The sequence below is a fragment of the Hemiscyllium ocellatum genome, chromosome 22, assembly GCF_020745735.1.
Source record: "Hemiscyllium ocellatum isolate sHemOce1 chromosome 22, sHemOce1.pat.X.cur, whole genome shotgun sequence".
In the NCBI taxonomy this organism is placed as follows: domain Eukaryota; kingdom Metazoa; phylum Chordata; class Chondrichthyes; order Orectolobiformes; family Hemiscylliidae; genus Hemiscyllium; species Hemiscyllium ocellatum.
Genome location: NC_083422.1, coordinates 18,750,138 through 18,771,909, shown reverse-complemented (window position 1 = coordinate 18,771,909; position 21,772 = coordinate 18,750,138). Strand labels below are relative to the sequence as shown.

Genomic DNA, 21,772 nt, shown 5'->3' with positions numbered 1-21,772 from the left:
ATGGAAATTGGACATCTTGCAATAGTATGATCGTTTGTGTGATCAAAATGATATAACACAATTTTTTTTTCCAGTTTTATAGAAAATAATAAAATCCAGTCTATTTCAAGGCATGCTTTCCGGGGCCTCAAGACAGTTTCTCATTTGTAAGTATGTTACTGTTACTTAATTTGTAAATCTTTTCCTATGTAACGTTATATAATACAGTGGTGCCTTGGAATCCGACTTTAATTCATTCCAGGAGGCTGTTCGGATTGCGAAAAGTTCAGATTCCGAAATATTTTCCCCATAAGTAATAATGGAAAGTGAATTAATCAGTTTCTGGACCCAAAAAAAAACATTTTCAAGACACTTTTAACTGCAAATACACATGGTTAAGGTAAAATAAGATGAGTAAATGACCTAAATATCAAGTAATTCTAATAAAAACAAGAAATACACGTACTAACATGAAAATAACTTAATTTACCTTAGTGAGGAGTGCTAATGGTGAATGCACTTATTTGCTTCACTGCTCTTCTTGGGTACCATGATGAATGCACAAGGGTGATAATTAAAAAACCCTGCACAAATCAAGGTGAAACATGAGGTAAACTAGTGATGGACACACGAGAGATGCTTTCACGACTACTTCCTGGGACGAACTGAACAAACAATGTGCGACCTGAACGGTACGTGGTATTCGGATTCTGAAAATGTGTTCAGATTTTAGGGCAAAATGCTCTCAAAGTATTTGTTCGGATTCCAAGTTGTTCGAACAATAGGGCGTTTGGATTCTGGGGTCACCACTGTAATTAGATAATCATTGCAATCATTAGGTGAATGTTTCACCTTCACTTAACAATTTACATTAAATTATTTACAATGTTGTGAGAACGTGCTGAAGAGTTCCTTCCTTTCACCTAATAATTGCATTGATTGAGCCCTTAAATCTAATATATTAGCATAAAATTGACTATAGCAGGTAGCAGTGAACTGCTTTGGCTACATTAATCAACTTGCTACTTCTAATGCTACTGACTTCAGAGAAAGGGTATTAATTATTGAATTAAGGAGCTTTGATCCAGTTTTATTTTCTGTTGAACATGGTGCCCTCATTTATTTAGTATAACTCATTTACAACACAGATCTGTTGGCATCCTGTGAACAATAAAGCAAGAACCATGAAATAATACCTGACACATGAGTAATCAACATTGAAGAAAAATAGAATTACAAAACTCACTCTAAAAAATGTTACCTTTCTCATCGTCCCCACCTCTGGGTATCAGGCAGCAGGCTGTAAAATTAGACAATAGATTTGTTTTTACTCTAAATAAGCAGTTCAATACAAACAGTGTTCCTGTGAGACAACCTGAAGCAGAGTGTGAAGGGAAAATGGCAAGTTCTAGGGAGATAGTGAAATGTCCATTCAAAGGCCAAAGCTAATCCATTGATTCAAGTCTCACCATGGTAATTCATCAACTTTACAATCAAATAAAAGTTCTGTAATGCACATCTAGTCCTGGTAATGGTGATTAAACAATAATTAAACCTAACTAGTTTACTAATGCCCATTAGGGAAGGAAATCTATCATCTTTAATAGGTCTGGCCTACCTATGACTTCAGGTCCATTTAATAGGTAGGATGGGAGGGTGTATTGGTTAGATCTTCTCCTCCCTTTACAGAAATGCCACCCTACACAATAAACAAGTATGGAATGGGACTTTTACCCTTAGTGGGTAACTCCACTCCTGATCTCCCCAAATTGGTAGCAATTCTATCCTTGCTAGATTACAATCCTTCACCAGTGCATCGTAATCTTTTCCAGTAGTTCTTTATAAAATATGTTGTGAAGGCTTTCCGGAAATTATGGTGTATAAAATTTACATGTCTCATTGGTGCAACTCCCATCTCTTAAACAGCGTGTCATTGGGTATAAATCCCAAACCAGATTTTCAGCATATAATTTAGCCTGGGTCTTCAGTACAGTACTGAAGCAGTCATGATTTGGAGATGCCAGTGTTGAACTGGGGTGTACAAAGTTAAAAATCACACAACACCAGGTTATAGTCCAAAAGGTTTAATTGGAAGCACTAGCTTTCAGAGCGACGCTCCTTCATCAGGTGGTTGTGCAGGACACAATTGTAAGACACAGCATTTATAGCAAACGTTTACAGTGTGATGTAACTGAAGTTATACTTTGAAACATACCTTGATTGTTTGTTGAGTCTTTCATCTGTTAGAATACCATGATAGTTTCGTGTCTTTCATATGTAAATTACAAAACTTTTTTTAAACGTTACATTCTCAGGTTAACTGTAACAATTGGTGTGAGCCAGATAATATGTTGAAGGTGTTAGCCCTGTGTTCCCTGTCTGTGCCATAAATGTTTAGACTGATTCTTACATGGATTCATGCAGTTTTTGAGCAAAGTACAATGTAACTCTGCAAATACAAATTCACCCCACAAACATATATGTGTATGTGTGCATGTGGGTTTATGTGCGTGTGTGAGTCTGCCTGGGATGGGGGTTTGTGAGTGTGACAGAGAGTGTATATGTGTGTGTATGTGAGTGTAGAGTGTCTAAGTCTGTGAGAGGGTGCATGTGTGCATGTGTATCTGGGGTGGGGGGGGGGCTTGTGAATGTCTGTGAGAGCGAGTATATATATGTGTGTGTGTGAGTGTAAAGTGGTCTGTGAGAGGATGCCCGTGTGGGAGTGTGTATGTCTGTACACACACATACTCACAGACATTCACAAACACTCCTACAGATACACACACTCCCACACTCACACATGCATCCTCTCACAAACTTAGACCACTTTACTTACACACACACACACACACACACACACACACACACACACACACACTCTCACAGACACACACACACCCCCCACCCCGACACATAAACACACACACGCACATTCCAACATGCACACATACACGTGCACCCTCTCACAGACTTAGACACTCTACACTCACATACACACACATATACACTCTCTCTCATACACAGAACCCCCCAGCCCAGGCAGACACACACGCAAACCACATACACATATACATTTGTGGGGTGAATTTGTACTTGCAGAGTTACATTGTACTTTGCTCAAAAACTGCATGACTCTGTTAACTCACTTTTTAGATTAGAATCAGACTAAACATTATGGCACAGACAGGAACACAGGGGGTTAAACCTTCAACATATTACCTGGCTAACACCAATTGTTACAGTTAACCTGAGAATTTAACTTTTAAAAAACATTTTGTGATTTACATAGAACATAGAACAGAGAAGGATACAGCGCAGTACAGGCCCTTCGGCCCTCGATGTTGCGCCGACCGAATCCTACCTAACCTATACTAGCCCAATAACTTCCAAATGCCTATCCAATGCCCGCTTAAATGACCATAAAGAAGGAGAGTTCACCACTGATACGGGCAGGGCATTCCATGAACTCACAACCCGCTGTGTGAAGAATCTACCCCTAACATCTGTCCTATACCTACCACCCCTTAATTTAAAGCTATGTCCCCTAGTAACACCTGACTCCATTAGTGGTAAAAGGTTCTTAGTATCTACCCTATCTAAACCCCTAATCATCTTATACACTTCTATCAGATCTCCCCTAAACCTTCTCTTCTCCAATGAGAACAGCCCCAAGTGCCTCAGCCTTTCCTCATAAGATTTTCCTACCATTCCAGGCAACATCCTGGTAAACCTCCTCTGCACTCGTTCTAAAGCTTCCACATCCTTCCTATAGCATGGCGACCAAAACTGCACACAATACTCCAGATGAGGCCTCACCAGAGTCTTATACAACTGCAACATGACCTCAGGACTCCGGAACTCAATTCCTCTGCCAATAAAGCCCAGTACACCATATGCCTTCCTCACAGCACTATTTACCTGGGTGGCAACTTTCAGAGATCTGTGTACATGGACACCAAGATCCCTCTGCTCATCCACACTACCAAGTAGCCTACCATTAGCCCAGTAATCCATCATCTTGTTATTCCTACCAAAGTGAACGACTTCGCACTTAGCTACATTGAATTCCATTTGCCACATTTCCGCCCAGCTCTGCAACTTATCTATATCCCGCTGTAACCTACCACTTCCTTCCTCACTATCCACAACTCCACCGACTTTTGTGTCATCCGCAAACTTGCTTACCCAGCTTTCAAGCCCTTCCTCTAGATCATTTATAAAGATAACAAAAAGCAATGGTCCCAAAACAGATCCTTGTGGTACACCGCTAGTAACTGCGCTCCAAGATGAACATAATCCATCAACTACTACCCTCTGTCTCCTTCCAGCCAGCCAATTCCTAATCCAAACCTCTAATGTATCCTCAATGCCATACCTCCGTAGTTTTAACATTAGCCTACCATGGGGAACCTTATCGAACGCCTTACTAAAATCCATATACACAACATCTACTGCTTTACCCTCATCCACTTCCTTAGTCACCTTCTCAAAGAACTCAATAAGGTTTGTGAGGCACGACCTGCCCTTCACAAAACCATGCTGGCTATCCCTGATCACGTTATTCCTACCCAGATGTTCATAAATCTTATCCCTTACCATTCTCTCTAAGACTTTGCCCACCACTGAAGTCAGACTCACTGGCCTATAGTTACTAGGGCTATCCCTACTCCCTTTCTTGAACAATGGGACCACATTCGCTATCCTCCAGTCCTCTGGTACTATTCCCGTTGACAATGACGACATAAAAATCCAGGCCAATGGCTCAGCTATCTCCTCCCTAGCTTCCCATAGGATCCTGGGGTAAATGCCATCAGGCCCAGGAGACTTATCTATATTCATCCTTTCCAATATTCCCAAAACCTCTTCCCTGCATATTTCCAGGGCATCCATTCTAATTATTGTGATTTGTCATATGAAAGAAATGAAACTAACGTGGTCATTCTAACAGATGAGAGACTTAACAAACAATCAAGGTATTTTTCAATGTATAATTTCAGTTACATCACACTGTGAACTTTTGCTATAAATTCTGTGTCTTACAATTGTGTCCTCCACAACCACCTGATGAAGGAGCGGCGCTCTGAAAGCTAGTGCTTCCAATTAAACCTGTTGGACTATAACCTGATGTTGTGTGATTTTTAACTTTGTACTGAAGCAGCACTGCATTGTTGAGGCTACCAGCTTTTGGTTAAGACATTAAGCCATGTCATGGAACAAAATAGTTCTCATAATACTGCATGTGTGGCAGAGGATTGCTGACAGCTATATAGCATTTAGGGATCAGTCTGTTAATCTGTAAGTGAGCATCTGGCAAAGATAGAAGCTGGAGCCGGTCTGACTTCCACATGGTTTATTCACAATATCTCAATTTAAGTGTAGACTACCTTTCATTTTTACATACCAGTCTCTCCCAGGTTGAAACTGTTCCCAATATATGTGCCCTAATCTTTTCCCACTTGCAGTGAAATTGCGATAAGTTAAATTCAGCTAATCCAAAACACTGGTTGTGGTGAAGTTGTCAGCCTTTCCTGCTGGCAGAGTAAGAAATTTAGCATTAAAGTTACTTGTAATATGGTGAGTTTCCAGACTGGTGACTCCAGATTAGCCAAATGCTCAGACATTTTTGATAATACTGTGCCAGCCAAATGAAGCAGAGTTAGGCCTTACTGGACTGTGAAATCACAGGCAAGTCTGTAGCAGTGGCTGCAAAATGGTCTTACTCATGTCCTGAACGAGTCTGCACCAAAAGACAGTTGTAATGTAGCTACCACTGGACTGTTTGCTCTCTTTTGCCAAATCACTCCTTAATATTTAAAGGTAAAATGTGTAGTTGTGAAAATCAATGGAAGAAATGTAACCCTGCTTTTGTCTACACCAGAATGGATAGCACTGAAAAGGTGCCATTTCTTGTAACAGGGAAGTCCAAGAAGTCAAGATGCATTGCATATGGTCAGGACACTATTCACACAGTATGAGGCTTACAAAATAGCCTGGATGACCTCTCAAATTTTTGATGTGTGAATCAGCAAAAATGTGTCAACAGAGAAAGAAAGGAAGAATATTACCCTGATAATCCTGAAGAGCTGATTAATGCCTGCCTTCTCACCTGCCTGTTTCTGGAGCTGGAGAGGCTGGAGAGTTGCTCTGGGATTTAACACTGCAGCACAGATAAATAGAAACCATGTTTGTCTGCCTTGCTGACATATTATTCTCATCTGACGACAGCACACTAAACAGAACAATATTACTGAGTTTATCCAGAGCTAAATCCCAGCTTTCTTTCAGTGCCTTTTACTATACAAGATCAGGCCATTGTGAAATTTGATCAAAAGTAAATGCATTTTTCTCATATTTACTTCATTGATAGGTTTGAATTTGTTCTCATTTGACATTGTGCATGTTGTAGGTATATCAGGTTACTTACAGGCTTCTTCATGTATCTCAATGCTCTGCTTAGTTTAGATTTATGCCGGAGCACTTATGATTCAACTTATTGCCATTTTATTAAATACCAGCTGCAGTTAATCACAACTACAGTATGCACATATCCACATGCAACTGACACAGCAATTACCATGTTAGCACAGTTCACTGATGAAGTGTCCCCGATTGCTGCCTAATTCATCCATTCACTGTCATCTGTTGGTTTATTTATATTCGATTGCATTATTTCGCAACTGACCATATGCAGTCTGTGCTCATGTTTTATCTGATATCAGCATGTTTCTGAAGTCAAAAAATGATGTATTCATTGCATTATAGCCAAACAAAAATCCTAAGATTTTGACCTTAAATACAAATGGGCAAATCATCTAACATTTAGAGTAGGATTTGTGAGTTGTGTATAATTAAATTGTAAATTAGAAATCAATACCCTCTGACTCAGCTCACTATCATCTCTTGGAACTGCTACGTTAGTTTGAGTACAAGTTCAACTGATGAGAATAGTTTCTGCTGCATTCACTGTATGTAACATCCTAAACAAAATCCATTAAGCAGTGTCTGCATAATGATTAATGCTCATGAGGAGGCAGCTGAATGTTGAAATGTGCACTAAATCAAATTAACAATCTCACTTTTATAGAACATGACTCAGATTGCCCAATGTACTTGATATATAGTGTCATGACAGTACCCCCTTGTGACTTGAACTGGATAGTCATGTCTTTTATAAGTGAAGTTCTTCGAACTTAGGTTCTGCTTTGGTCCAATAAGTTGCTTCACTCCAAAAAGCCCCAATACAGCATCTGAACAATTTATTTTAAAATAATTTTACAAAAAAAGAGTAACCTTACTTTGTTAGCAATGAGTTGTCTGAGTTAGACATGATCATTTCTGTTTATTTCGCAACCTGAACTTCTCTCAACATTTGCTGCTCTCTGTTTCAAAATCTTACTTACTCCACCATTATTAGCTCACTGTTCACAACCAGAAAAGGTGTCAAAGTTGTCACAGTTTCTTGAAATGGTTTTTGATGGTCCGGGTACACATCTGTGTTGCTTGTTATTTACAGCTTGTGGGGAAAACAACATCAATGTAAGCTCATTAACGTCTTAGCTGCGATCTAAGGTCCTTTTGCCATAGCATATCAAGAAACTGAAAACAGGGTAAAACTCTCTTAAGCACCAGAAAATATTGACATGAAATGTAAATACATATTTAAAGTATAACCTTTAATGGCAATTGTACCGACATACCCCTAATCTATTACACTGAATGAAAGTGCACTTTATGTCATGTCACATTTGAACAGTTAACATAGAATTCCTACAATGTTAGCCCAACAACTCCACACCAACTCTCTGAAGAGCATCCCAATCAGACTCACCCTCCCAGCGTATCCCTGTAACTCTACATTTATTGTGGGAGGAAACTGGAGCACTTGAAGGAAACCCCACATACACAGTGAGAATATTAAAACTTCACACAGTCACTCAGGCTGGAATTGAACCTGGGTTCTGGCACTGTGAGGCAGCAGTGCTAACCAGTGAGGCACCATGTTGTGTAATATACTTTTACAAATGTTCTGAATAATGAATATTTTTGTAAAAAAGTTTTAATTGCTTATTTTTAAGAACCTTTTTTAAAAAGTTCATAAATGCACTTAAAGAACTTTGAAACTGCTTTTCAAGATCCAATATTAAGAATGTGTCTCGTCAAAAATGGTTTTGACCATAACAGTGAACCTCTTATTTGCATTCTGACTGACCAAATGTGGTGTTATTGATCACATGACTATTAAGGAAACAGTTAAACAAGTAACAAAGAAGATAGCTAATAAAATCCTGCACCGCAAATAGGTTCCAAAGTTGGTAAAAGTAAGTCTAACTTTGCTAAAGTAATAATTAGCGTTTCAAATTTAAGGATCCAGTTAATTTGAAGGCATGGATTCCTGTTTTACTTAATATTGGAATTATGAGAGGTAAGTTAAAAATATTAGTTGCTGAGTTGTAATAAATTTCATATTTTTAAAAAACAAGTGTACAATAAAAACAAAATACCAACTACTGTTTCAAAAAAATTAAAGCATTAGAATGAGAAACAGGATGGCTTAGGGTATCATTCATACATGCTCCTTTCTGTCTTGGGTCATCTTAATAAGTGTCAAAGAGAAATTGTTGGGGTAAAAATTGCAGAATTATTAATTACTAATATTATTGCCTTTCCTTTTATTTGCTTTCAACAGAAGTTTGGCAAATAACAACCTTCAAACCCTTCCTAAAGATTTATTCAAAGACCTGGAGTCATTAACCAATATGTAAGTGAGTTATTTGCCCTTCATAATACTTTGAGTCTTCTTTTTATGCTGTAAGATCTAGATAAATAATCTTTGTACAACAAGAAACTTCCAGTATATAAGTATTATAAGTGTTGCTGAAGTGAGTTTACTCAATAATTGATTAATATGCTAAAAGTGATTTTTTATGTTATCACTATACTAAGTGGAGCCTTATTCTTGAGAGAGAAGGATCATATGCATGAAGAACTTACTATAGATTTTTGACATTTAGATTGAAGATTTTCTTATTCAAAGAATACTTGAGTGTACCTTATTGAGTTTTTGTAAGATCTCGTGTAACCAGCAGATTCAAGTAACCAGCAACCCTATTTTCCATCCATGCAAGATAATGGGGAGTTCACTGCATATGTTCATCAGTATGTGTAAATATATTTGTTCTGAATCAGTTGTGCTAACGATCATCCTCAGGTACAAGTGATCTATAAAGCCCTGACACTTGCAGATCTCCAATCTGTAAACAAAGGTTTTGCATAGATGCATTAAGGACTCAGAAAATTAATTGAAGTGCTAGACTTCAATGAAGTCTAACTGCAGAATTAAAAAAAAGTACAAAAAATGTTGATCAATAATCTAAACACTTACCTCTACGTAACAGCATCGCTGCACACTTGACTTTTGAGTGTTTTCCTCTGCTTAATGTCTATTGCTGTTCTTTTCTCAATAGGGTTTACTGTTGTCACCTCCAAAGCAATATTTAAATATGTCAACCTAGGCTCAAGTTTGGACAGACTTCAATACTAAAAGCAAAATGTAACACTTCCTTCTTCTGACTGCCTCAACAGAATTCAAGCTGTCACCAAATTCTAAACTTTCCAACTGGTTTATGGAGCACTCAATTACTCCAAACCTGTGATTACACTCTATGATTTAGCAGAAATCATTTATTATCCAATTTTATAGCCACATCTAAATTACAGTTACTCAGTAAGCTTCCAGTTCATGATAATGGTTGATTTAATAATTTACAGCTGATTTACTGCTTTTTGCTAACTGTTAAACTGTTGACTGCAATTAACTTGCTTGAATTTTTGAAGAGGTAACAGGCAGGGTTGATGAAGATAATATATTTGATGTACAAAAATCACACAACACCAGGTTATAGTCCAACAGGTTTAATTGGAAGCACACTAGCTTTCGGAGTGACGCTCCTTCATCAGGTGGGCTCGATCATAACACAGAATTTATAGCAAAAATTTACAGTGTGATGTAACTGAAATTATACATTGAAAAATTGATTGTCTGTTAAGCCTTTCATCTGTTAGAATACAGTGATTGTTTCACTTCTTACATGTGTAAATCACAAAACTTTTTTTAAAAGTTGCATTCTCGGGTTAGCTGTTAACAATGGTGATAGCTAGACAATATGTTGAAGGTGTTGGCCCCCTATGTACTCTGTCTATGCCATGATGTTTAGATTGATTCTAATCTAAAAAGTGAGATAACAGAGTTTTACATAAATTCATGCAGTTTTTGAGCTCACAGTTCTACATGAATGCATGCAGTTTTTGAGCAAAGTACAATGTAACTCTGCAAGTACAAATTCACCCCACAAAATATGTGTGTACATGTGGGTCTTTGTCTGTCTGTGTGTGTGTGTCTGTCTGGGGTGGTGGTTGTGAGTGTGAGAAAGTGTGTGTGTGTGTGTAGTGAGTGCAGAGTGTCTTAAGTCTGTGAGGGGATGCATGTGTGAGTGTTGGGGTGTGTGTGTCTGTAAGGGTGTGTGTGGGTGTCTGTGTGTCTGTGTGTACCTGTGTCCGTGTGTATGTGAGTGTGTGTGTGTGTGTGTGTAGGAATATCTGTGTGTGTGTGTGTAGTGCAATGGTGATCACCTGTAATGTGACATGAACTCAAGGCCCTGGTTGAGGACCTCCCTGTGGGTACCGAACTTAGCTATCAACCCCTGCTCGGCCACTTTCCTCTGCTGCCTGTCCCGAAGTCCACCTTGGAGGATGGTCACCTGAAGGTCCGAGGCTGAATGTCCTGGATGACTGAAGTGTTCCCCAACTGGGAGGGAACCCTCCTGTCTGTTGATTGTTGTGTGGTGCCCATTCATCTGTTGTTGTAGCCTTTGCTTGGACTAAACAATAGAGAAGGAATCCCCGCCACTCCCTCCACATCCTACCCCTGGCAGATCGGTCAAAAATTTAAATGCTTGTGAGATCTAAGGGTATTGGGTTGAATCCAAAATTCACTTATTGTTGACGGCTGATTTTGTGACTAATGACAGTTCCCAGGGGTCAGTGCTAGGTCCCTTGCTGTTTATGATATGTATCAATGATTTAGGTCTAGATTGGGAATATGACTAAGAATCTTTCAAATGTTGCAACAATTTATTGAGTGCTTTGAGAATAGATTAGATTTCCTACAGTACGGAAACAGGCCCTACAGCCCAACAAGTCCACAGCAACCCTTTGAAGAGTAACCAACCCAGACCCATTCCCCTACCCAATATTTACTCCTGGCTAATGCACCTAACGCTATGGGCAATTTAGCTTGGCCAATTCACTTAACCTGCTCATCTTTGAGATGTGGGAAGAAACCGGAGCACCCAGAGGAAACCCACGCAGACACAAGGAGAATGTACAACCTCCACACAGACAGTCTGTCTGACAGTTGCCTGAGACAGGAATCGAACTCAGGTCCCTGGCGCTGTGAGGTAGCAGTGCTAACCGCTGAGCCACTGTGCCGTGGTGGGAGATGACTCTAGACAGCAGTAAAATATCAATACATTAGGAGTGAAGAAAACTGGCATATGAAATATAGAAAAATGTAAAATTTTGCATCTTGAGAAGATAAACAAGGCAAGAAAATTAATAAAAATGTTAGGATAGTGGGAAATGTAGAGAAACAGAAGAATTTTGGAGTACATGTCCACGATTGCCTGAAAATAAAATAAGAAGAGTATAAGAACAGGAACATTATGCTTAGAACAGCTTTAAATATTAATTAGACTGCAGCTAGAATATAATGTACTGTTCTGCACCACATTACAGGAAGTTGCAATTGTGAAGGTACAGAGAAAATGTATAAAATGTTTCCAGAATTGGGGCTTTTTAGCAATAAATAAAGAAAAGTAAGGATAAGTACCAATATAAAGAGAAGGCAAGTTATGTCATGAAGAATGACAGTTAAAGATGACTGACCATTAACTGCCAAGCTTTGTTTCATTTTTTTTAAGTCAGGAAGGTTGATTCTGATTGGTCAAGGCATGAGCCTGAGAAATGAACCAGTATGTCTGCAATGTGTGTACATGTTCTTTAAGTCGGCAAAAAATAGATTCCATTACATTCTAACTGAAGCCAAACTGTTAATGGAAAACCAGATATCTGCATAATTTGTCACACACTCAGGATTCCTTAGCAACTTTTGTCCAAACACAGAATGACATCTTGTGACGGACACTATTTTGCAAGCATAGATTTGTTGGGAATGGTTAGGACCTTGCTTGTTTTGATCATTGAAAAGATATACTGTTTGATATGATCCACCAGTCTCTGAGACATATGTCCTACATACCTAGTATCACACCAGCACCGAATGTCATAAACTACATTGCTCATTTGTGTGATATGAGAATTTCTTTTAACTTGCTGGCACTCCTGCATAGTAGCAGTATGAAACAGTTAGATTCACCTTCTCTTGGGAAATATGACAGGGCAGGTGACTGAGGTGTCAATGGGAGAGCACTTTGGGGGCCAGTGATCATAATTCTATTAGTTTTAAAATACTTATGGAAAAGCATAGACCTGGTGTAAAAGTTAAAGTTCTAAATTGGAGTTAGGCAAGAACTTTCAAAAGTTGATTGAGAAAGGTTATTCACAGGTAACTGAATGGTTGGAAGGTGGAAGTGCTTCAAAAATGAGATAACAAGAGTTCAGAGACAGTATGTACCTGTTAGTGCAAAGGTCAAAGTTGGTAGCTCTAGAGAATGCTGGGTGACTAGAGAAATTGAGGCGCTGGTCAAGAAAAAGAAAGAGGCATATGTCAGCTATAGACAGCAGGAATCAAGTGAATCCCGAGAAGAGGATGAGAGCAATAGGAATATACTTAAGAGGGAAATCAGGATGGCAAAAAGGGGACATGAGTAATCTTTGGCAAATAAAGTTAAGGAGCATTCAAAGAGTTTCTACAAATACATTAAGGGCAAAAGAGTAACTAGGGAGAGAAATAAAGTCTCCTCAAGATCAACAAAGCCATCTATGTGTAGAACCACAGGAGATAGGTGAATATTTCATGTCAGTATTTACTGTGGAGAGGGAAGTGGAAGCTAGAGAACTTGGGGAAACAAATATCTTGAAAAGTGTCCATATTACAAATGAGGAGGTGCTGTGGTTTTTAAAACGCATAAACATGGATAAATCCCTAGGACCTAACAGGTGTATCCCAGAACCTTATGGGAAGCTAGGGAAGAGATTGCTGGACCCCTTGCTGAGATATTTATATGATCGCTAGCTGTGGGTGAGGTGCCAGAATACTGGAGGTTGGCTAATGTGGTGACATTATTTAAGAAAGGTGGTAAGGAAAGGTTAGGGAACTATAGACTTGGTGAGTCTGACATCAATGATTGCTATGTTGTTGGAGGGGAATCTGACGGACAGGATTTACATGCATTTGGAAAGGCAAGCACCAATTAGGGATAGTCAATGTAGCTTTGTGTATGGGAAATTCTGTCTCACTAACTTAATTGAGTTTTTTTGAAAAGTGACAAAGAAGATAGATGAAGACGGAATGATAGACATTATCTGTATGGACTTCAGCAAGGCATTCAACAAGGTTCCACATGGTAGACTAATTAACAAGGTGAGATCACACAGAATCCAGGAGGTGATAACCAATTAGATACAAAATTGGCTTGAAGGTAGGAGACACAGGGTAGGTAGGAGACACAGGGTGGTGGGTGCAGGTTGTTTCTTGGACTAGAGCAGCACCCTGACTTAATCATATGCATCACTGGATATTTCGTTATCATTGCGTGAAAACTTAGAACTCGCTCAGTATCAGTCCTGGCTGCTGTTGCGCCTCATTGCTGAGATCCGAGAGCTGGGGGTGAACAATGTGAGCTAGGATAACAAAAGAGACCTGCATCAACCCCATCACTTGCAGCTTACCATCTCCAGAATGAAAAACTCAACAAATTAATGAAAGGAGTCACAATAGCCCTGCGCAAATTCTTTGAGGTTCACATCAAAAGGAGGGGAAAGTGGGAAGAATGATTGGAGGAGAGTTGTTGGGCAGAAAGTATGAAGGGGAGGTGAGAGCTGAGGGGGTGTGGTGGGTAAGGGGAGTTGGGGTTGAGAAGGGCAGTGGAGGGAAGGAATGCATGACGGGGAGGGTTGGGGCAGAATGGCAGGAGGAAAGGGGGACCAAAGGGAAAGAACTGGGGACCAGAAGGTGCAGGGTGGGGGCAGAGCACAGTGGGATGGGGCAAAGTAGAGGGGGCATTGAATGAAGCCAGAATGGAGAGAAGAGGGGGTAATGGGTGAAAGGGAGCAAGAGAAAGGAGAAGGAAAGTAAAGCAAATTGGCAGCTGGGGGTGGGGGGGAGGTGTTTTTCTAACATGTGACAATAAAAATACCAAATCGCATTATAATGTCTAAACATAACAATTACAACAACCAATGCAACTAGTATTAATAACAAATTAATGATGGCTGCAATAACTTGTTTAACAAATCACAATTAGACTTAGAAATATAGCTGAGATTTATCTGAGTTCTTCCTTTCCTTGGACGTAGAAGAATTCTAATTTATGAGTTTTTCATTCTCTTGATTTCTTCTAGACTGATAAAGCTTTTGTTTCAATTGATTTCCAATTATTTTAATTAAACATTGGTGACTGTTTTAAAAGAAAATAGATGTTTGCACTTTGTGTGCTTTGGGAGCTGTGTGATTTCATCTCATGGTCGTTGTTTTCAGAAGATCACTAAATATCAAGCAACAATTGAATAAATACTTTGGAACACAGATCCTTGCAAATGAGTGTGATCAAATGCTGTTGAAAGTAGAATGGTGTCAAATGTTTCTGGTAGGTTGGGCAGCCTGTACATGTGGGGACACAGTAAACCATGAGATCAAACCTTTTCTATTTACCACCTGAAGCTCGCTGCTTTTATGTAAGTCCATACAGCTAAATAATACCAAGTATACAATGGATTACACTGACAACAGTTAGTCAGGGTTGCAGTGTGGTACTCTTGCATCTACTGGAAGTTACACATTTATTAATTTGCAGGACCCTCTTCTTAACATAAACGAATGTGCATGCACTGCATCTATTCAACTCAACAAAGTAAGTCATGTGTTGGTTCATTTCTCAGGGTGATGTCATGACCAAATAGTATCAAATTGTCTAGTTTAAAATTGAATCAGAAGCTAACTGTCAGTCATCATTAACCAGTGTATTTTCCATGGTAATGCCTCAGTCAATCAGAATCAATTCACCAAAAATTCAGTACTCTCCTCTTGTACAATATTTATGTTGTTTTTCCTTTGCATTGGTATTTCCTGCAAAATAGACCAAGTCTTTTCTCTGGGGTTAGGGGGTCCAGAACTAGAGGGCATAGGTTTAGGGTGAGAGGGGAAAGATATAAAAGAGACCTAAGGGGCAACTTTTTCATGCAGAGGGTGGTACATGTATGGAATGAGCTGCCAGAGGAAGTGGTGGAGGCTGGTACAATTACAACATTTAAGCGGCATTTGGATGGGCATATGAATAGGAAGGGTTTGGAGGGATACGGGCCGGGTGCAGTGGGACTAGATTGGGTTGGGATATCTGGTCGGCATGGACGGGTTGGACCGAAGAGTCTCCATGCTGTACATCTCCATGTATGACTCTATAAATGTAAGGTGAAAAGCTTTGGCAACTGTTTTTAGCAATCAGTAAAGAATTTGGTAGATTGAAATACTTAAAGCTGAGTTGAAATTTAATTGAGATGTATCAAATTGAAAGCCCTGGATGAATGGATAGTAAGGACCCATTCCCTTTAACAGGGCCCAATAACCAGATGATGGGTTGAATACTTTGCACTGAACCATGGAAGACTATTGTATTGAAATTTTGAGACATTTGTTTAATTAACAAAACAAAGAAGCTTTTTGAAAAAAAAAAGATCAAGCAAAATTAGAGAGAGCAGTGGCAGTCACTGGGCTAGTAAATCAGAATTCCAGGCTAATGCCCTCAAGACATGAGTTTGAATCCCACTATGGCAGATGAATTTTGAATTCAGTAGAAATCTGGAATTAAACCTGGCCTAACGTCAACTAGGTCAATTCTTTAAAAATCCACCATGTTCACTGATGTTCTTTTGTGATGGAAATCTACCGTCCTTACCTGGCCTGCCTATATGTGAATCCAGACCCACGGCCAGAGGCCGGCTGTAACTGTCTTCTGAAATGGCCCTAGCAAGTCACTCCAATCAAGTGACAATTATGATTGGGTAATAAGTACTGGCCAGCCAGGGATGCCAACATTCCATGAATGAATAAAAATAAATAGCATTTAATTACTTCTCAACTGATCAAGCTTTTGATTTAGTTGATTACTAATGATTTCAGTTAAATATTTTGACTGTTCTAAAGGAAAATAAGTGCTTGCGATTGATGTGCTTTGGGAGTTGTGTGATTTGTAACCAAGTAATTTTTTTTCACAGAGATCTTAGAGGCAACTCTTTCCACTGTGATTGCAAACTGAAATGGTTGGTAGGATGGTTAATTTCCACCAACGCAACAACTGATCCGATTTATTGTGCAAGTCCAGGAAAGTATAATGAAACAAAAGTAAGCCACCTTCCACTGAAAGAATTTGACTGCCTGACTGCAGGTGAATCAATAAGTTAAAATTTACATCCTAGATGTGCTAGTTTTTGAATTTATGTCTTTGATTTACCCACTGCTCCAAACATTAACAAACTTCAGGCAAAGTTGTGTGGTCAAAAACGGATTGTGAACTTTTATATACACATCCCCTCTACTATCTATCTACAGATATCTTCTGTTGGCTTCCAGTGAAATTTCTTCTGATGGGAATACAAAGTTAAAAATCACACAACACCAGGTGATAGTCCAACAGGTTTAATTGGAAGCAGTAGCTTTCGGAGCACCGCTCCACACAACCACCTGATGAAGGAGCAGCCCTCCAAAGGCTAGTGCTTCCAATTAAACCTGTTGGACTATAACCTGGTGTTGTGTGATTTTTAACTTTGTATGCCCCAGTCCAACACCGGCATCTCCTAATTATAACTTCTGATGGGAGGCAGGCTTGTTTGGGTTGTTGATGCCTTCCTGATAATTATTAATGGTGACATACGATTAATCAACAGAAGTACACTTCAATCTCATTTTCATATTTTTCTCACTTCTGCAGTCCTAGATAAGGCAGGCATTTTATTTATGTTATGAAGCAATTTCTGGTTCTCATTTTTCCATTTTGATTCACTTTGTTAACTTTAATTAATTTCATTTTAAACATCTGTTCAAATGAGACCAAACCTTGCCCAAATATTCTGGTGCCCTTACCTGTTTTGGAGTTATCCCAGGGTTCAAACATGTCTAGTCCTACATATTCTGATGAAGGGCTTTTACCTGAAGTGTTGATTTTCTGCTCCTCAGATGCTGCTTGACCTGCTGTGCTTTTCCAGCACCACTCTAATCTTGACTCTGATCTCCAGCATCTGCAGTACTCACTTTTACTTAGTCTTACGTTTAGATTAGGCTGCTTTGGAAAAACAGCTGCTTCATGATGCATGTTTTCACTTTTATTCCAATACCCTTTACAAATCTGTCTGTTGTGTTCTACCCGAGGGATGACATTCTTGAGCCATTTACTGTGGAAGAATATCTAAAGAAGTTTATTCTTGGATTCTCATGACTTTTATCTTCACAGTATCTTCTTCTAGATGGGCTGTACCTAAGACTAAAAACTCTTACCTGCTTTTTATGATCGTGGTGCTGGTTAGGTTAACCACACACATCAGTTGTGGGTAATCCATTTGGGTGGCAGTCTGTTATTCACAGCTGCCTGGCCCCAGTCAAGCATGTCTGCATCTATGCTCTCCAGAGTCTAACATTCTTAAAACAAATGTTTTATGTTTTAAATTAAGATTTATTTTGATTTTGTTCATATATATTGCATTTCTAAACCAAATTCTCACCTTTAGGACTGCAGTTGGGTTCTCTTTGGTAGACAATACCAAGACCAACAATTTGCGTTTATGTTGTGTCTTCAATGCAGTAAATTGTTACAACGTGCATTATCAACTAAATTTACATGCTGAGTCACAGGAGATGTTAGGGGATAGGTTTGGTTCAAGAAATATTTTTCTTCAGAAATGTCTTAAAAGAGGTAAGAAAGCTAAAGAAACATTGAAATCCAGTGAGGGAATTCCAGAGGGTAGGACCTTAGCACCTGAAGGCGATGCCATCCAAGTTCGAGCAAATAACATCAGGAATTCGCAAGACTCTGGATTTGGAAGAGTGCACATATCCAGAAGGTGGGAAGGCTGGAGGTGATTGCTGAAGCATGGAGGGGTCCACTGAGGAATTTGAAACCAAGAATGAGCTTTTTAAATTGAACATTGCTTAAATTGTTCCTAATATAAGGGTTATTAGTGAAACCTTACCAGAAAATGTTAATGTTGATTCTGTATTTGATGGTGTCCCAAATATGTCAGTGTATCATTTGAAAACAAATGGTGTAATTTGCTAAGAATCTTGATCGCAGACTAAGCAATAGGTATTGACTCTTCCAGGATGACCACTTCTTGGAAGATTTAGAGGCACACTTCACCAGATGAGTGGGGATGGAGAAGGTGATATATAAATAGTCAACAATGTAAGCAGTAGCATGTATATGGTAACACTGGGAGAAATAAGGGTTCATTAAAATACGTAATGAAAAACAAAAGCAAGTAACTTACCAACTTGCCAGGGCTCCAAGGTTCAACAACATCTCCAAACAGTGACCTGTATCATCTGGAAGGGCAACAGCAATGGATACATGAGAACGCCATCACCTGCAAGTTCCCCTCCAAGCCACTCATCATCCTGACGTGGGAATATCTCACCATACGTTCACTGTACCTGGATTAAAAATGTGAAACTCCCTCTCTACCAGCTGCTCTCCTGAAGTACCTAACGGTTGAGATTCTGAAGCTGGAGGGCAACACAATCCAGGACAAGATGAAGACCTTTATCAACTCTACCACTTGTGGCTCACCATCTGCTATGATAAGGAGTACAGTAGGTAAAATAGGTTAAACAATCATACGTCTCATGACACTACAGCTGAGACTTAGAAAAATATCTGAGATTTACTGAAAATGCTTGGCTAGCTTGAACACTTCTAAGCTGAGGACTTGTTTGGTGCTTTTGTTTCAGCTTAGTTTCTTTTCACTGGATTTGCTTTGATTTCAGTTGAATTCTGTTTGCCTCTTTAAGTAAAGATTTGCTATTGATGTGGTTTAAGTGCTGTGTGATTTCCATTCACATTCATTGGTTTTGATGGATCATTATGAGATGTCAAATAATGATGGCTGAATGCTTTGGAACTCTGATCATTGAAAATAAGCGTGATCAAACACTGTTGAGCAAGAATGATGTCAAGGTTTTCTGGTAAGGATGTGACTTGCTACAAGGTGGGACATGGACTTCAGTTTAGAAAGACTGAAAGATTACAGATGGTAGAATGTGGGAGGGCAGACCGGAACAGCCATACATGGAGGTAACAAACGTGTGTATTTCAATGCTGCTTAACCTGAAGCAGGGTTGGAGTCCGATAATGTAACAGCTGTGCAAATGGGATGTCTCAGCGATGGTGAAATTGTGATTGGATGCTTATCTCAGGTCAAGTATGACATAAAGGTTACAATGTTCTGGTTCAGCCTCAAATGTTTGCCAGGAATGGGCCTGGAGTCAGTGGCTAGAGAATGGAATTTATAACGGCAATGATATAGTTTTTGTATGATACCTCTTGCTTCTTTCCCCCAGTGGTTCATTCCCTAGTGCTTATTAATGCTTTCCTAATGCCTCACAGTTCCTTCCCTTAGGGCCTGTTGGTTGCAGCAATACAAAGGCTTATTTCTTTAAGAGTTAAACTTCAGTCGTCCTTAATATTTTAAGTGAGTGAACAAGTTAAGGGCAGAAATCTAGAAAAGCTCGTTTTTCCTGACCTAGCTCCACTCATGTGTGAGTAATTAAATTGTGATGAATAGTTATACTTAATACTTGTCTTTTTCTTTCTCATAGATTTTGTTGTTTACCAGACCTTGAAATTTCAGTCCTTGTCAATTGAAAGCTTCACTTACATGAATGATATTTATGTAGCAATTGCCCAACCTGTGGCTGGAAACTGTGGCATCCTTGAATGGGATCATGTCGAAATGGTTTTCAGGAATTTTGACAACATTACTGGTATGAATGTCTCTGACTTAAAGTAGAAAATGTCATTGCTGTCTTTATATGCATTGTTTCTGATTTTATTTGGTTCTTTACACAGGCACTTCGACAGTATTCTGTAAACCTTTGATCATTGAGGGTCAGTTGTTTGTAGTTGTTGCCCGGCTTTTCGGTGGCTCTCACATTTACAAAAGGGATATTTCTGCCAACAAGTTTATTAAAATCCAGGATATAGATACTTCAAAAATCAGAAAGCCAAATGACATTGAATCATTTCAAATAGAAGGAGAATGGTTTTTCATAATTGCTGACAGCTCCAAGGGTGGGACTACTACAATATATAAATGGAATGGAAATGGATTTTACTCTCATCAATCATTGCATCATTGGTACAGAGATATAGATGTGGAGTACTTTGAAATATCTAACAAGCCACATTTAATCTTAATAAGTCTTTTCCAACGTCCTGTTATCTATCAGTGGAACAAAGGGAGGAAAGAATTTGTTTGGCGTATTGACATCCCTGAGACAGATAATGTATATGCAGTCAAACATTTTAAAATCAGAGATAATTTATATATTTGTTTAACAAAATTCCTTGGCGACTCCACAATAATGAAATGGAATGTCTCCATGTTTGTGGAAGTACAGACATTTCCATCACGGGGATCCATGGTATTGCAGCCTCTTAAATTAAATAAATGGCAGTATGCTATTCTGGGAAATGACTATTCATTTACTGAGATTTTTCAATGGGACACAGCCAAAGGAAAATTTATAAAATTCAATGAAGTCATCATCCAGGCTCCAAGGGCATTCACTGCTGTATTGGCTGATAACCGTGAGTTTTTGTTTGCTTCAAGTTTTAAAGGAAATACGCAAATATATGAACATATCATAATTGACACAAGTGGAACATAAGAATGCTGACTTTGATGTAGTTACATTATCAGAAAAATACTTCTTCAAACAACAGTGAATACATAAATATATCTGGATATGATAATGAAGGCCATGCATGACTTTGTATTGCTGTATTTTAAAATGAAGGCTGTTTTTAATTAATATTACAAGAAGAACAATACTCCATGTTATTTCCCATTAATCTTATTGAGGTAACATGTACAATTAATACAAACTAATTCTTATTGAATTAACTTGCACTTACTCAGTTGGCATTTTTATGCAAAATCTGACAATAGGCAGATGAAATTTGTTAAGGATAACTAATAAACTTTTGATGTCAAATAAAAAGAAATGTCTGGTGTCATGATATTTTATGACCAGTTGAGCTCTCATCACCTGAGGATGTCTTAGTTCATGTAACTACAACCCATCCCAAATGTTAGGAGTATATTATGAGTCCATAAAATGGCCAATGCAGCACCACATTTATGGTTAAGTGTACAAATCAGGTCATAGAGTCATAGAGATGTACAGCATGGAAACAGACCTTTCGGTCCAACTTGTCCATGCGACCAAACATCCCAACCCAATCTAGTCCAACCTGCCAGCACCTGGCCCATATCCCTCTAAACCCTTCCTATTCATATACCCATCCAAATGCCTTTTAAATGTTGCAATTGTACTAGCCTCCACCAC

At 38.9% G+C, this 21,772-nt stretch overlaps 1 protein-coding gene across 1 annotated transcript in view; it reads left to right on the top strand.

Annotated features, from left to right (window-relative positions):
- The window catches only part of lgi1b (leucine-rich, glioma inactivated 1b), a 34,775-nt gene extending 13,435 nt beyond the window's left edge, over positions 1 to 21,340 (top strand). Inside the window, exons 4-8 of the mRNA XM_060842376.1 lie at positions 75 to 146; positions 8,666 to 8,737; positions 16,429 to 16,598; positions 20,021 to 20,185; positions 20,271 to 21,340. Coding sequence (XP_060698359.1) covers positions 75 to 146; positions 8,666 to 8,737; positions 16,429 to 16,598; positions 20,021 to 20,185; positions 20,271 to 21,091 — 1,300 coding nt within the window. The 3' untranslated portion in view covers positions 21,092 to 21,340. The remainder of the gene's footprint in view (positions 1 to 74; positions 147 to 8,665; positions 8,738 to 16,428; positions 16,599 to 20,020; positions 20,186 to 20,270) is intronic.
- Positions 21,341 to 21,772: the final 432 nt, after the last annotated feature.